Source organism: Brachyistius frenatus, unplaced genomic scaffold, assembly GCF_029030835.1.
Source record: "Brachyistius frenatus isolate BFR_SWC_R1_liver_20210118 unplaced genomic scaffold, ASM2903083v1 Contig_385, whole genome shotgun sequence".
Lineage (NCBI taxonomy): Eukaryota > Metazoa > Chordata > Actinopteri > Embiotocidae > Brachyistius > Brachyistius frenatus.
In genome coordinates this window covers 191-14622 of record NW_027210984.1, presented here as the reverse complement: position 1 = coordinate 14622, position 14432 = coordinate 191, and the positions used below count along the sequence as shown (strand labels likewise).

Sequence of the window (14432 nt, the reverse complement as noted above, 5' to 3'; positions counted from 1 at the left end):
AGTATATTCTCTACTATCAGAAGAAACACCCACAATAATTTCATATTCATTTTATTGAATAAGTGAAATACCAGTCACAAAAGTGAATGTTTTAAAGTCTGAATTAATTCCACCATTTTACTTTAAATATTGTGTTTACAATGCGAGAGAATCTACTGTGAGTGCTGCACATTGGATTTACACCAAGAACTGCAACAGATGGTTGAGTGAAGGCCTGGAGACACGCAGGTGTACTAGAGATAGAGCAGAGAGAGAGAGTGTGTGTGTGTGTGTGTGTGTGTGTGTGTGTGTGTGTGTGAGAGAGAGAGAGAGAGAGAGAGACACAATGGTGTGTTTCACTTGGTGGTTTGTCTACCTCCAAACAGCACCTCTCTCAGGCCCCTTTGATCTGAACACTGAACCTGCCCTGCTCTCCCAAAGTGAGACAGGCAGCCCTGTGATCCTCTAAACAACCGGTGTGTGTGTGTGTGTGTGTGTGTGTGTGTGTGTGTGTGTGTGTGTGTGTGTGTGTGTGTGTGTGTGTGTGTGTGCATTGGTTGGTGCTCTGCAAGCCTTTTTAATGCTTAAATAAAGACTCAGTTTTTCCACAGGAGACATCACCCCAGTCTGTGTCTATGGGGAGCTGAGCTGCTATTGAGCTTTCTCTGTTCTGTAGGCCTGATAAAAGCATTGCCACAGTTCAGACACCAGCTCAGCAATTCATATAGACAGAGCTGAAGATGAGCCATAAATCATAGAACAAAGTGAACGGCCTTTTTCTCCCCTCTTCCCCTCATTCTCTTCTGCGTGAGTTGTATGCTTCACTTGTGACCTTTCCTCTTCTTTCTCCTGCATGTTTGTGTTTTCACAGCACTCCTACTTCATCGCCCCGGATATCAATGGACTGCCAACTATCCCTGAGAGTGTAAGTATTCATTGAAAAGACAAGAAAAAGAGACAGAGGGAGATAAAGAGAAATCCCTCTCTTCTGGAAACATCTCTGCCTCTAATCGTTTTTAATCAAATACACATGTCACTGTTTGAAACTGTTGCATCATCCTCTTGTTTCAGTTGTATCTCCTGTGGTGCTTGTACTTTTAATGTCGAAGTTCAATGATTGGCTTGGGTATTACAAGATTCAAACTGAGCGCATGTTCTTTGTTGATTTTTTTGTATTCAAATCTTAGCTCAAATCTTTGACAGGGGACACCAGGCAAAGACAAATATCAGTCCCACAGTTTTACATGCATGCAAATGTTATCCGTTTTCTATACATGACTAAATTATACAGATCAAAGATATGAATTTGTATTTATTATCAATTTATATTTACTACTAAACGGTATGTTCTATGATGGAAGTCCGAGTCCTTTGTCAGCCGGTACTGTATGTCTCTGCGGCACACTCTGGCACTCTCACAGCCTGCAGCATTGACACTTTACTGTAAGCAAGTTGTGTTAGGACAGTTTGTTATATACCTGAATGTCCTTCTGTTCCCGTCTATCTCCAGAGAAACCTGACAGAGTACTTTGTGGCTGTGGACATCAACAACATGCTCCAGCTCTACGCCAGTATGCTGCATGAACGGCGCATCATCATTACCTCAAGCAAGCTTAGCACTGTGAGTCCATTCCCTCCAAGTCCATCTCTCCGCTGCAGTCGGTTCTCGTGTCAGACCTGTCAGGCACAGGCACGAAACGAGTTAGGAAACGCTTCAAAAAACGCACCTACTTGAAGGATTATTAATTTAAAAACATGTATGTGTGTGTGTTGTCACTTTTGATTCAAGTAGAGGTGAACCTGTCAGTTTTAAAATGTTGATTGTAAATCACTTGTGTATTAAAAAAACAAAAAAACATCATAATATAACATTTGTTTACTTATGTGCAGTCATACAGTCACATTTGTTAATTTTGGCTTCATACTGAGTTCGGTTACCAAATTACCCATCCGAAAAACTAGTTAGCTTAAGTGCGTGGACTGCTCTCTAGATTGAACACGATTCCCTTCATCAATATTCCAGCAGGATATCAAACCCTAAATAGCTCGATGAGAATATTTATCTGACATGGCTACACCACTTGTACAGAGAGAGCTGAACTGATCTGTCGCCCTCCAACCCCCACTCCTCGCCCATCCCTGCAGTCAGACAGCACTATCACGAAGCCCTGACAAGCTGTGAAACCCACACTAAAGTTGGATTATATGTGACTGTTTGTCCTGTAAAGCCAAGATATTAATGTCCTAAAAAGCCTTAAATTATCCGTTATTACGCGTCTAAAATCTCTCCCATAATTTAAAGTTACTTCTGTCTGTCTGTATGAGGGAGGATATCTCTCCGTGTCTTTCTCTCCTCTTCCTCCCTCTGTTCTTCATTCCTTCTCTCCCCCCTGTTATCTTTGTGGCTGACGAGGCAGAGCCCAATGTTTATGACAGAGGAGATGGGAGAGGGAAGTGATGTCATCTAAGTCTATCTGTATCTGCGGTGTAGCTGGTCCTGCCATGCTATCTACAAGTCTGCAGAACACTTTACAGCCGGAGGGGCCTGCGGTGGTGTTGGGTGTTGGAGGGAGCAGTTCCCAAGGTCTCCTGCGGGAGTTATAATCAGGAGGAGGTGTAAAGATTACCCAGCCCTCTGAGAATTTCACCTGTCTCCCCTCAGCTCCTCAGACCAGCAGCACCTCTGCTCAGGGTCGAGGCAGCACACTGCGCTGTGACACGAGCAGTGCTTGATGTAAATTATCAGACTCAAGGGTGAGAGTGTTTTTCTTTTTTAGCAGGAAGAGGAGGTGGAGGGGATTTTTGTCTGTGATTTACAGTTTTCTGCAGCTTCAAGACAAATCTTGGCTTGTTTTTATAACGAATATATGCCGACAGGATATTTTAAGAGCTTCCCCGTCAGACCTTAAACTCTAAGCCTTTTATCCTCTGTAATTCTTCATCCACTCATCTATCCATCCATCTTCCTCAGGGAGAGGTGTTTTGGTTTGGTTGCGATATATGTCAGGCACTGTACTACAAAGGTATTTTCACATCTCCATTGGGATTACTTGCAGGCCTAATGTTATTACTGCTCCTGTGATGCGTTATTTTTGCTGTTGGGTAGATTGACCTCAGAGTTCAAGTGGAAATGGCTGCCATGATTCTTGAAGTCAGCCATCTAACTATATACGTACTTAACTGAAAACAGCCCCATTGTTATCCACACCACTGTCTTCTGATCAAATGTCTTAAAGGATGAGAGATATAATTTACGTCAGAGTTTGTCAAAATGTTCGTTAAAGTGAGCGTTGGCAGTCACTGGATGGACAGGAACTATTTCTACTTTCCACAGATAGAAGATGTATGAGCGGAGGTATTGTTAGTAACATCGTTAGTACCATCCAGCTGCTTTTCACCACCTCCGCCTGTCCACTGTCTCAGCCGAGCAGAGAGAAACGGGGAATAGAAAGACGAAAGAGAGGGAGACACACACACACACACACACACACACACACACACACACACACACACACACACACACACACACACACACACACACACACACACACACACACACACACACACACACACACTGATATACGGCATTTATTCTGCCTACTCTAGGTGCTGCCTGCGTTAAAGCCCCCGGTGAACCCAGCGTGTCAGTCTGTCGGTACATGGCTGGCGTGTCTCGCAAGCAGCCAAAAGCAAAAGAATAAATCATGATCTTACAACAATGCGTCAGTTGACTTATTGCTGTTTCGTGACCGGAGGTGAATGGTACCACTGTTTTAAAAGGCCGGTCGGCGGTGGCGCAGGGGCAGGAGCCAGCCGTGCGTGCAGCCTTGTCATAGGCCCGTATAATAGGGCTGCATCGGCCCTTCCTCTAACTAGTCAGTGGGGAGGACGCACCCCCTCTCCCCCTCCCCCCTGCGTCTTTCATCTGCCGAGGCCCCCCAGCTCTCGAGCCTAGCCTCTGCCCTGCCTCTCGCCCAAACTCACACAGCCCAGGCCTCGGCACCGGCTGACAGCAGCCCTCTCATCAGGCTGTCAGGCCTATGCTAACAAGGAGCTATCCATCCACTGTGCCCTAGAGTGCCAGCTGTCTCTCTGTTTCCAGCCTTTTCCTCTGTTGTTCCTCTTCTCTCTTTCACTGACTTCTGTCCGTCTATCCCTTCTCTCTCTATCTTAGCTATTCTTTTCTCTCTGACATATTATTTTCTGTCCATCTGTCTCTTACTCTCTCTCTCTCTCTCTCTGACTTTGCCTCCCTCTTCCTGGGAGTCTTAATGTCTCTCTCTGGTTGTTGTGCAACTGTAGAACATCAGGACATCCTCTCCCTCCCTCCCCCCCACCTCCCTCACCACCTTCTCCTCCATGTTGTCAATAGACTCATCTCTGCCCCATGCCTCTCCCTTAAGGTGTGTGTTGCGCTGCTATGCATGTGCATGTGCATATGTGCACGTAGTGGGTGTTTTTTTAAATGTATTTATTTATTTTTTCCATGCATCTGTTTGTGTGTGTCGTCTGCACTCACAGGTGTTTGTACCTTATGCCTCTTGTCTTCCTGTGAGAGAGTCGGTGTGCATGAGTGGGAGGCCTGGCGTTAGCTGTTACCTGCGCTGTCCTGCGTGCCCTCTTTCTCTCTCCTTGTGCCACCTACCTGTTTGTGGCACACTCGCATTGTTCCAGGCCTGACACCAGCATTTGTCAACAGAGGGAAAAGCAGAGCGTGGGTAATTGGCGACTTACTCGGTGCATGCGAGGGAAGAGGGAAGGGCTAACACAGCAATAGAGTAACAGGAGAAATGAGGTAGAGGTGGCGAAGGACAGAAGGACAGAAGGAGGAGAGGAGGAAGACAGAATAAGTAGAGAAGACTTGGGAGGAAATTGAGGCTGGGAAAGGAAAAGAGAGGATTGAATTTGGAGAGTGCGTAGGGACGGCGTTGGAAGAAAAGGCCAGTGGAGGGGAAATGAGTGTTTAAAGCTGGTGTGAGGAGGTCAAGAGGACTCTGTTGATACCATTCCTCTTGTCAAATTGAATTACGTTGCCTTCAGCAGCAGCTATTTTTTGCTTCTTTTTTTTTTTCTCCTGTCACCACAGTTTAACATGTGCAAAAGGTTCCTTCGTCTAAAAAGAATATTTAAGCAGATAGAACAGTATTTATCTCGTCAGTTTGATAAGCAAGTTCAGTCACCATTATGCGGCGCTTTTGTGTAAAATATGTAAATGTTGTGTAGGAGATGTTTCTTTATTTTCTGTCTTTGTTCACTTCAACATGTCCAGTTGTTCAGGTAAAGAGTGTTGGTGTGGGTGGTAACTCTGTTTTCTGACAGTCTACAGTGTTGAGGTCTCTGCTGGGTCCAACCCTTTAAGTAAACATCACTGTTGAAGGGTTATGTTGTTGTTCAGGCTTTAGAAAGGCAAATTCATCTGAATTAGATGAGAAGAAGAGTTGAGTTGGCTGACATGTAATTTATAATGTCTTTATTAATTGTGCAACCTTTGTGTCATCATTCTCCATTTCTGTGAAGTTGCAGTGGGAAAAACGTTTTATTAGTTATCCATTTGATGCTCTAAGTATGTAGTGTGTTCACAATGCAGTGGCACAGTTAGTGTACCATAAAAAAACCCCCAAAAAAACACATTCTCTGTGTTTTGAGTATGCTGTTGATGGACATTATTGTCCCACAAAGGAAATGGAGAAGCTGCTCACAGCTGGAAAATCTTAAAACAAATTATAGATGGTGGTAAAACGGCTCTGTGAACACAGCTGAAAAAAAAGTAACTATAAAATTTTTGAAAACATTTTAATGTCTGTTTGAAGTTGAATTGGTGGTGACATTTCAATGTCTCAGTTTCATTGATTCCAGGGTCCCATTTCCTGCAAGTATAACACATACATGATTTTTTTTTTTTTTTTTTTTTTTTTTTTTACAGTACTAACTAAAAACACTATTCTAAGATATTTAGTGTGCAGTAAATGGTCTATACTGTTGGCATGCAATAGGACACAGCAAACCATTCGCATAGATTACCTCCAGCCTCTTGGCTTAGGTTTCTTTACCTACTTCATTGTTGCAGTTCAATTTGTATCTCTTTACTTCATTCTTCCTTTACCTCCTTCCCTTCATCTCTATGTCTCTCTGTTTTCTGTCTGTCCTTCCTTTGGTCTCACTGAATGGTTCTGGGAAAACCAGTATTAGCGTGGACACTTTCTGTCTCGGCTACAGCGCACTAAAAAGCTCTCAGGGCAGAACCAAAGACCTTGACTGCTTTTTGAAGCAGGCTGTCGCTGTATAATCGGTTAGCTTCTCTCAGAGGAAGGGGGCAACACACACACACACACACACACACACACACACACACACACACACACACACACACACACACACACACACACACACACACACACACACACACACACACACACACACACACACACACACACACACACACAGTGTGAGAGGCAGGCAGCCCCTCATTACCGGGCAGAGCCCCGGTCCCTGAGGACTGGACCCAGCACCTAATCCTGTATTTGTTCTTGGGGACTGTATCTGTGATTCTCCATTGAATGGAATATTAAGCACCCAGGTCTTTTGTGGAGCGTGTAAGCCATTTGGCTCCACTCATCTATTATTTATCAGCCTGGCAAATATTTTATCAGCCTTAGCCTCTCATGACCCACTCTCATGTGAAGCCCCCCTCTAAATGAAGAAGAAAAAAAAAGAGGGGTATGATTTCTCTCTCTTTTTTCAATTTATCTTCCTTTTACTTTTTGCCTCATTTGTTTTAAAACCTGGACAAGGACACAGGGATTTGTATTAAGCTGAATTAGAGAAGCAAATATGTGAACTATTTCTCTGGAGCTCCTTCCAAGTTGCCTTATCTAAGGCACACTGCCACCTCCATCGCTTTGGAGATAGCAAATAAAAGAAAATCCGAGATCTACATTTGCTTTATAAATCATTATCTTAGTTTCAGACTCCCTTCTCAGCCAACTCCCCCAAGCCAGCCACCCAACCTGAGAAGAAGAGAGGCAGAGAGACTCCTGTTTTCACTTTCAACCTGAGAGTAAATCATGCCAGTTGGGGGGCTCACCTTGAGGCCTGGTGGAGATAATTGGAGTTGGTTAGCGAGGTGTTCTGTGCCATTACCTCCTGGTACCAGCGAATGGCTGGGGCTTGTCTCGCACTCCCAGAGGAGGAATACACTAGCCTGTTGGCTCTCCACTTAGTGTGTGTGTGTGTGTGTGTGTGTGTGTGTGCGTGCATGCGTGCACGTGTGACACGTGTACATAAGTGTGCATGCATAACCGCAGCCAGATTGGTGACCTCTCTTCATCACAATTTAATGGCCCCCTTACCATCATCGCTTTGGAAAAAGGGAGAAGGGTGTGATGGTTTTGATAGTCGCTTTTCCACCAAGTGTTTCACTTTCTCACATTAATATTCATAGCATTGATTTATTTTCAGAATTAACAAAAAAAACAAACTGTTTGCGAGGGAATTAATCCTGACAGGAGCGTGGCATTGTTGTGTTTTATTTGAAGACAGCAGGCAGCAGAAATATGCATATGCAGATACGCAGAGCAAGACACCAATTAAATGTTGATTAAGTCCTAACTATTGTGGGACTGGGTGTGTGAGAGACAATAAAAAAAAAAGGATCATGGCTTTTTCACTGGCTGATATGAAAAATGAATGCAGTTAAAACAAACATGCAAGGAGGGAGGCACATGGACACACATAAACACACACACACACACACACACACACACACACACACACACACACACACACACACACACACACACACACACACACACACACACACACACACACACACACACACACACACACACACACACACACACACACACTTTTGGTTGTGAGATTTTTCAGATGTCCAGGCTTGATCTTTGGGTGGATTCAACAGGGTGGGGCCCTCTTTCTCTTTCTCTGGCAGCAATGCTTTTCAGCCTCCAACCTCATCCGCTTTTGGCCGGTCAATTGTGACACTGTGTGTGTCAGTGAGCAGGGGGTCTCCTGGTAGTTGTGTGTGTGTGTGTGATAGTGCGTGGTAGTGTGTGTATGCTTCACACATTGACTGTGAATCTGCAGCAGTATAACAGCGGCTGCTGCTCCGGGGTCCCGGCGGTATTGGCCTAGCCCGCAGTCTCTCTTGGCTAACTCATGTTTCATTCTTTGGCAATTTGCCCTAATGAAGTCCCGCAGGAGCCCCTCAGACCTCTGTTCTCTTTCCATATTTAATCATGTTATTTTAATCTGGGGATGAGCTAACGCCTCTTTCTCCTGCCGTGTCTGTGTGTGTGTGAGTGTGTGTGCGCTGCAGGTCATTACTATAGCTGGATTTTCATGAGATGGGATGTCAAGAGGGGGATGCTGGCTTTAAGACAATGGGAGACAATGACTTTAATTCTGTGTGTTACATTGGTTTGACAATGTAAAAAGCTTCTTTGAAAAGCAATGTCATCTCCACGCGTTTGCTTCTCATTATTTGTAAAAAAAAAAAAAATAATAAAAAAAAGAGGTTAATTATTCCATATTTTTCCCTTTAATTTCTCAGTCACAGTGGTTGGGGTAATTTAGATTTTTATGGCTCCTGTCAGTACTGTTTTGGCCTTCTTTTGTTGCTTTTGTGCAGAACACAGCACAATCCCTATTTACTGACATTGATTTAGAAAGCAGTTAATTATGAACACTAAGTTTGTGTTTACTCACGTTTTTTTGTGTTCAAAATAGGTTAGAATCAGGACTTTATTTTATAATAAAATGTCACAATATCATGTGCGATGATAGCAATATTATTACTATGATGACCTACCACAAATAAATCAAAGTAGAGGACAACACTGGATGTATGTTCTCTGTGTGTAAAGCAAGTGTTGTCTCTCTTCAGGTCATTCCTTTCAATAGTTTTCTTTTCACATCAATCTTTCTGTCTACTGTTGTGTCTCTGTCATGAGGTTGAAGACAGGCTCCTGTCAGCTGGTTGATCTTCACTTTTCACTCCGTCTTCCTCTAACAATAGCTTACAGGTCACGTGTTCATCACAACTGCATTAGATATGTTTGTGTAAAATGTTTTTTCTGAAGGCTTTTGTTTGCAAAGTAAGAAAAAAGGGTAACTGCATGTTTGCCGACGATAACCCGATGAAATCAAACACAAGCTTGTTTAGACTTTTTTTTTATTTTTTTAATTTTTTTATTAAAGAGGATCTTAACAGGATATTGTTTGGAAAGAGAGATAACTGTGTTTCTACAGTCATTGACAGTGTAGAGACTTTGTTAAACAAGTAGCAGAAATTCATTAGAAAACAAAAACAGAAGGAAGAACAGTATTTAACTCAAATTTATGATATTCTGTTTTCAACTTGTTGCTGTTCTTGAGAGTGAAATAAAGCAAACTTTGAGCATAAAGGGATGGTTGGCTCCCAGTTTTCTTTGTTTTTTGTGCTGTTGTGAAAAGTTGTGTTGAGTTTGTCCTCTCGTCTCTTTCTGTATAGTTAACTGCGTGTGTCCACGGTGCGGCTGCTTTGCTCTTTCCGATGTACTGGCAGCACATCTTCATCCCTGTGCTGCCCCCGCATCTTCTGGACTACTGCTGGTAAGGCTGACCACCTCTGAAAAACACACACACACACACCATCCACTATGATAAATGTTTATACCCCGCCTTTTTCTCTCTTGCCACTTTCTCTCATTTTCAAGCCACCTTTCAACACACACGCACACACACACACACACACATGCACACGGACACACACACGCACGCACCTGAAACGTAAACACACACCATGCCATGTGTGCCCACCTCAGCGTAAAAGTGCAGCCATGCTTGTTCACACATTCTCCCACCCGTTCTTCATGTTCTCGCGAGTCCTCTCATGGCGCTTTTATGTGGCTCCTCAACATAATGAACGGCCCGGATCACCTTGCTCCATATTTCATGCCGGTGCTAGCACCACGCTCTCATCATCTCCGCTCTCTCAGGGGTTCATTACCACCCATTCAACGCAAATCCACCAAATCTGAATGGACTTGATTGAAACTGAATGGAGAGCAGAAGTTACAGCTCATCTACAAATCTACATGCGTTCAGGTCAACTTCAGATCTTCACGTTAAAGGGGGGGAAAAAAGGGTTGTCTGCTCATGTAAAGGGAAGAGTTTTTTTTTTTTTGTTGAATCAGTGGATAGCTCATACAGTATGGTGCTTTACCAAGAGGGACACATCAGCTTTAAGAAGCTCTTCATCACTGACAGTGAAATGTGATTTTCAACACTCTGCGAAGACTCATCATCATCTTATTTAATCACAGGAGTGTCCTCCATGCACCGATTAGATAACTAAATTATATTAGCTGCCCTGTGGATCTATTTTTGTGTGTGTGTGTGTGTGTGTGTGTGTGTGTGTGTGTGTGTGTGTGTGTGTGTGTGTGTGTGTGTGTGTGTGTGTGTGTGTGTGTATTCACAGTACATCCGAGTTTCTTAGCAAGCTGGTGTATCCTCTGTATGTGCATGTGTAAATGTTGATGAAATTCAGCGCTGTACATTCATGACACAGAGAGTGCAGCAGCCACAGAGCAGAGATACAGGCCTGCTGTTTGTTTTTCTGTTGCTTTAAGTTGATTACAAGCCCGTGGCCTCTGAATCATTCTGGCCAGGACTACACTGACCCAAAACTGTCTGATTATTACTGCCTCTGTAAACCTCATCATAAAAAATGGTTTCTATTATTTGACTGTTTTTGTTGATTTTTTTTTTTTATTCATCTTGCTGGATGGGAAACACTATGTTTCAACTTTTCCTTTTAAACTGAAGAAAACTTATCTCATAAAATACGAATGACATGATAATGACCCTGCAAAACATATTTTTCAGAGTAAAAAGAAAACTGTTGACACTTCTGCCCTTTAGCTTTCTAGGAAGTGTTCCAAGTCTTTCTGCACTTAATCTGTGCTGCATCTACCAGTAGACTCAGACTCACAGATTGTGCTTCTTGTTAGAGGAAAAAAAAAAATCCCTTAAATTTACCACAAAAGCATGTATTGTTGTTGTTGTTGTTATTATTGTATTATCATTCAATAGCAGCACTTTGTTTTTTGGCTTTCTTGAAGAAATTGTATTTTCTTGATTCCTGTTGTTCTGGGTTTTGTACCCTCATGGTTGAAATGCACTGATTGTAAGTCGCTTTGGACAAAAGCGTCAGCTAAATGAAATGTAATCTAATGTAGTTGTAATAGACGTAAAATTACCCACGTAATTTATACACATTTTAGCGACTCCATAGAGGGAGGAAGAGGTAGAAACACTTTTCTTGTTTTTACCTGATCCTAAAAACGACTCCAGTATCATCGGATCACTTCGCTGGCCCTGAATCACACATCACTAAATCTAATATTGTTTCCCATTATCAGAGTCAGGGGTGTTCTTGGAGGTGGGAGAAAATCTTTCTTACAACATATGGATGAAAAAAAAACCACTGCTGCCTATGTTATAATCATGTTATGACACATAAAGCTGAATTAAAATATTCACATCTGTTGCATTACAACTTGAATTTTACATAATTTTCAGCACTCTAATTTCCAATAATCTTAGTTTTTCATTTAGTTACTTTTGTAATTTTTGGATTATCTATTGATTGTAATAGGTCTTCAAATTAACAATTTGAATTTGCAGTAATATAATACAGAGAACAGAAACAAATCTTCCCACTGTAGAAGTTTAGATTTTTGTCAGTTTGCATTTGATAAATAACCTAAAACATAAATATGATGTCAAAAATATTCCTTGAATGCATTTCTTTACATCCACTAATCTGTTAATCAAACAATACCTTCAACAATAATAATTAATTAGATTAAAGAAGCATCGATAAATATTTTTTGTACTGCCACAAACCATCTGATATAGACATTGCTCACAGCTTTGTTTTTCTCTCTTCTTCCACAGTGCCCCCATGCCATACTTTGTGGGAGTTCATCTTAGTCTGCTAGAGGTATGTAAGCAAATCTCTTATGTATATGCCTAAAAATGTGTATGTAAATACATGTGTGTCATAATAATCTATGTGCATAATTATACATGTTGCTGAAAATTGCTGGATGTTTGTAAACTGTATGAAAAGTAAAATGTTGATGTTTTCTAATTTGCATCAGACACATTATGAACTTCAGGGTTGTTAGTTGATTTCTCATGTAATATGATTTTAAAACATTTACATTACACACTTTATATTGAGAGGATGTTATGTTGTGTTGAATATTTGTATTTATCCTCTCTGTAGAAATGGTCAGCGAATGCTGCATCTGGTTTGGTGAATTTTGCTCGTAATATATTTTATTATTTTTAAAATCTCCAACAGCGAATCAAGAACTTTACAAAAAAAATGGGTTTTCCCTCTTTAACTTCCTCTATTGCTTGTGTGCATTCTTAACCAAGAAGTACAAAAGACAGACAGAGAGAGAGAGAGAGGCAGAAAAAGCATCTGCAAACAAAGAGCTTTTTTACTTCATTGTTAGACCTTGTGTTGGTTGGGGGGCAAGCCATCACCAGCACTGCTGTTGTGTGTGTGAATGCATGTCGCAGGAACACACACATTTGCACATGTGTGTAAGTGTTAGTATGTAAGTGTTTGTGTACGTGTAACTGTGCAACTGCATATGTTGTAATGCACGTGTGTGTGTGTGTGTGTGTGTGTGTGTGTGTGTGTGTGTGTGTGTGTGTGTGTGTGTGTGTGTGTGTGTGTGTGTGTGTGTGTGTGTGTGTGTGTGTGTGTGTGTGTGTGTGTGTGTGTGTGTGATATTTGTCTGACAGTTGCGGCAGTGGCAGTATTTATCACACTCTGCATCCGTGACAGACCTTCTTTCCGCCACTACATAATTAGTCCAGATCAGCATGTGAGCCTCCACTGCACAGGCTGTCACAAAAGTGACAAACTAGAAATTCACACACTATGCCCCCCCCCCCCTCCTAAACCCTCCCTCACACACACACCTGCCTGCATCCTGCACCACACTGAAATAATTGTTGAATTTGTCGCCATCAGGATGCACACAGCACAGCACAGCATCACTGTGTTGTTGTTGATGCATGAGGTTTTGGTACTGTGGAAAATGTTTGCGCAATCCAAATGTTTCCTCTCAGTGCCATTCTTCATTTTGTGAGTAAAGATGTTCTAAAACAAATTTCTACACACTATTTTTCATCCTTAATCGTAAAGGAGTGTGACATCAGTGTGGTTTTAAATGTGGCTGCTGGATTTTCTTGTTCCTGGGGCTTCATATGTACATATATATTTAACATTTTAAAATAATTAATTGCTTTGAGGTCAATTGAAAAATTGTGCTGGTTCACATTTTCACAAGAATCATCATCAATTGAATTATGCAGAAATACAAAATACTTTAAAAAAACAAACAAAAAAAACAATTATAAAGTCTTGTTCCTGCAGTGGACGTGCAATGATTTTTACGGTTGTAAGATAATGATCAGAATCATTTTAAATTTCTGTGACTGTGTGTGCAGTGCTGCTGATAACACTGTGCATTTAATCATTTAGAGAGTACGCAGTCGATCACTGGAGGATGTGGTCATTCTGAACGTGGACACAAACACCCTGGAGAGTCCCTTTGATGACCTGCACAACCTGCCAAGTGACGTGGTGAGACACACACACACACACACACACACACACACACACACACACACACACACACACACACACACACACACACACACACACACACACACACACACACACACACACACACACACACACACACACACACACACACACACACACACACGAATACAAATACACACAGACTTTCCAGAGCTTCTCAGCCTTTTATTGTCTTATTAAAATAATAAATGTACATTCTCTTGTCCTCCACTGTAGTCTCACTCTCACTATTTTGCCGATGTGTGTGTACGTGCACACACACACACACACACACACACACACACGCGCGCGCGCGCGTCCACATCTAGAAACTTGTCAAAGTATAGCTGTGTCCCCTCCCCACATCATTAATGACTGCAGTACTGGCTCCTCAGATTGTGGCTGTCTAAAGTAAACTCCCGTCGCGTCGTATGACGCTTGAAGGCAAACAGCATTCCCCGACCATCAGAGGCTTGTGGGAAAATGTGAAACTCCCTTCCCTTCATCTCCATCCATTCTAATCATTATTTCACAAAGTCTTGCATTTCTGCCTGCCCACTGGCACGTTTCTGAGAACGGGAGATAGGAGGAGGGAACGAGGCAGAGAAAAGAAAAGAAAAGGCAGAGATGGGTGATTTTGTAGGGGGAGAGAGTGGGAAGAAAGGGGCCAATTACCAGTGTGGGCAGTGAAGCCACCTGCCAGCGCATCGTCTCTTTAATTAATGGCGCACTGACGCCGGTCAGTGCTACAGGAAGCATCACCATGGCGTCAGGGTCACTC

General features: G+C 42.3%; 1 protein-coding gene across 1 annotated transcript in view; it reads left to right on the top strand.

The window, feature by feature from the left end:
- Nucleotides 1–13651, top strand: part of dennd1b (DENN/MADD domain containing 1B) — a gene marked incomplete at its 3' end in the record, with an annotated part of 66634 nt that extends 52983 nt beyond the window's left edge. The window contains exons 8-12 of the mRNA XM_069724625.1: nucleotides 851–904; nucleotides 1490–1600; nucleotides 9491–9591; nucleotides 11941–11986; nucleotides 13550–13651. Of these exons, the coding sequence (XP_069580726.1) occupies nucleotides 851–904; nucleotides 1490–1600; nucleotides 9491–9591; nucleotides 11941–11986; nucleotides 13550–13651 (414 nt within the window). The remainder of the gene's footprint in view (nucleotides 1–850; nucleotides 905–1489; nucleotides 1601–9490; nucleotides 9592–11940; nucleotides 11987–13549) is intronic.
- Nucleotides 13652–14432: the final 781 nt, after the last annotated feature.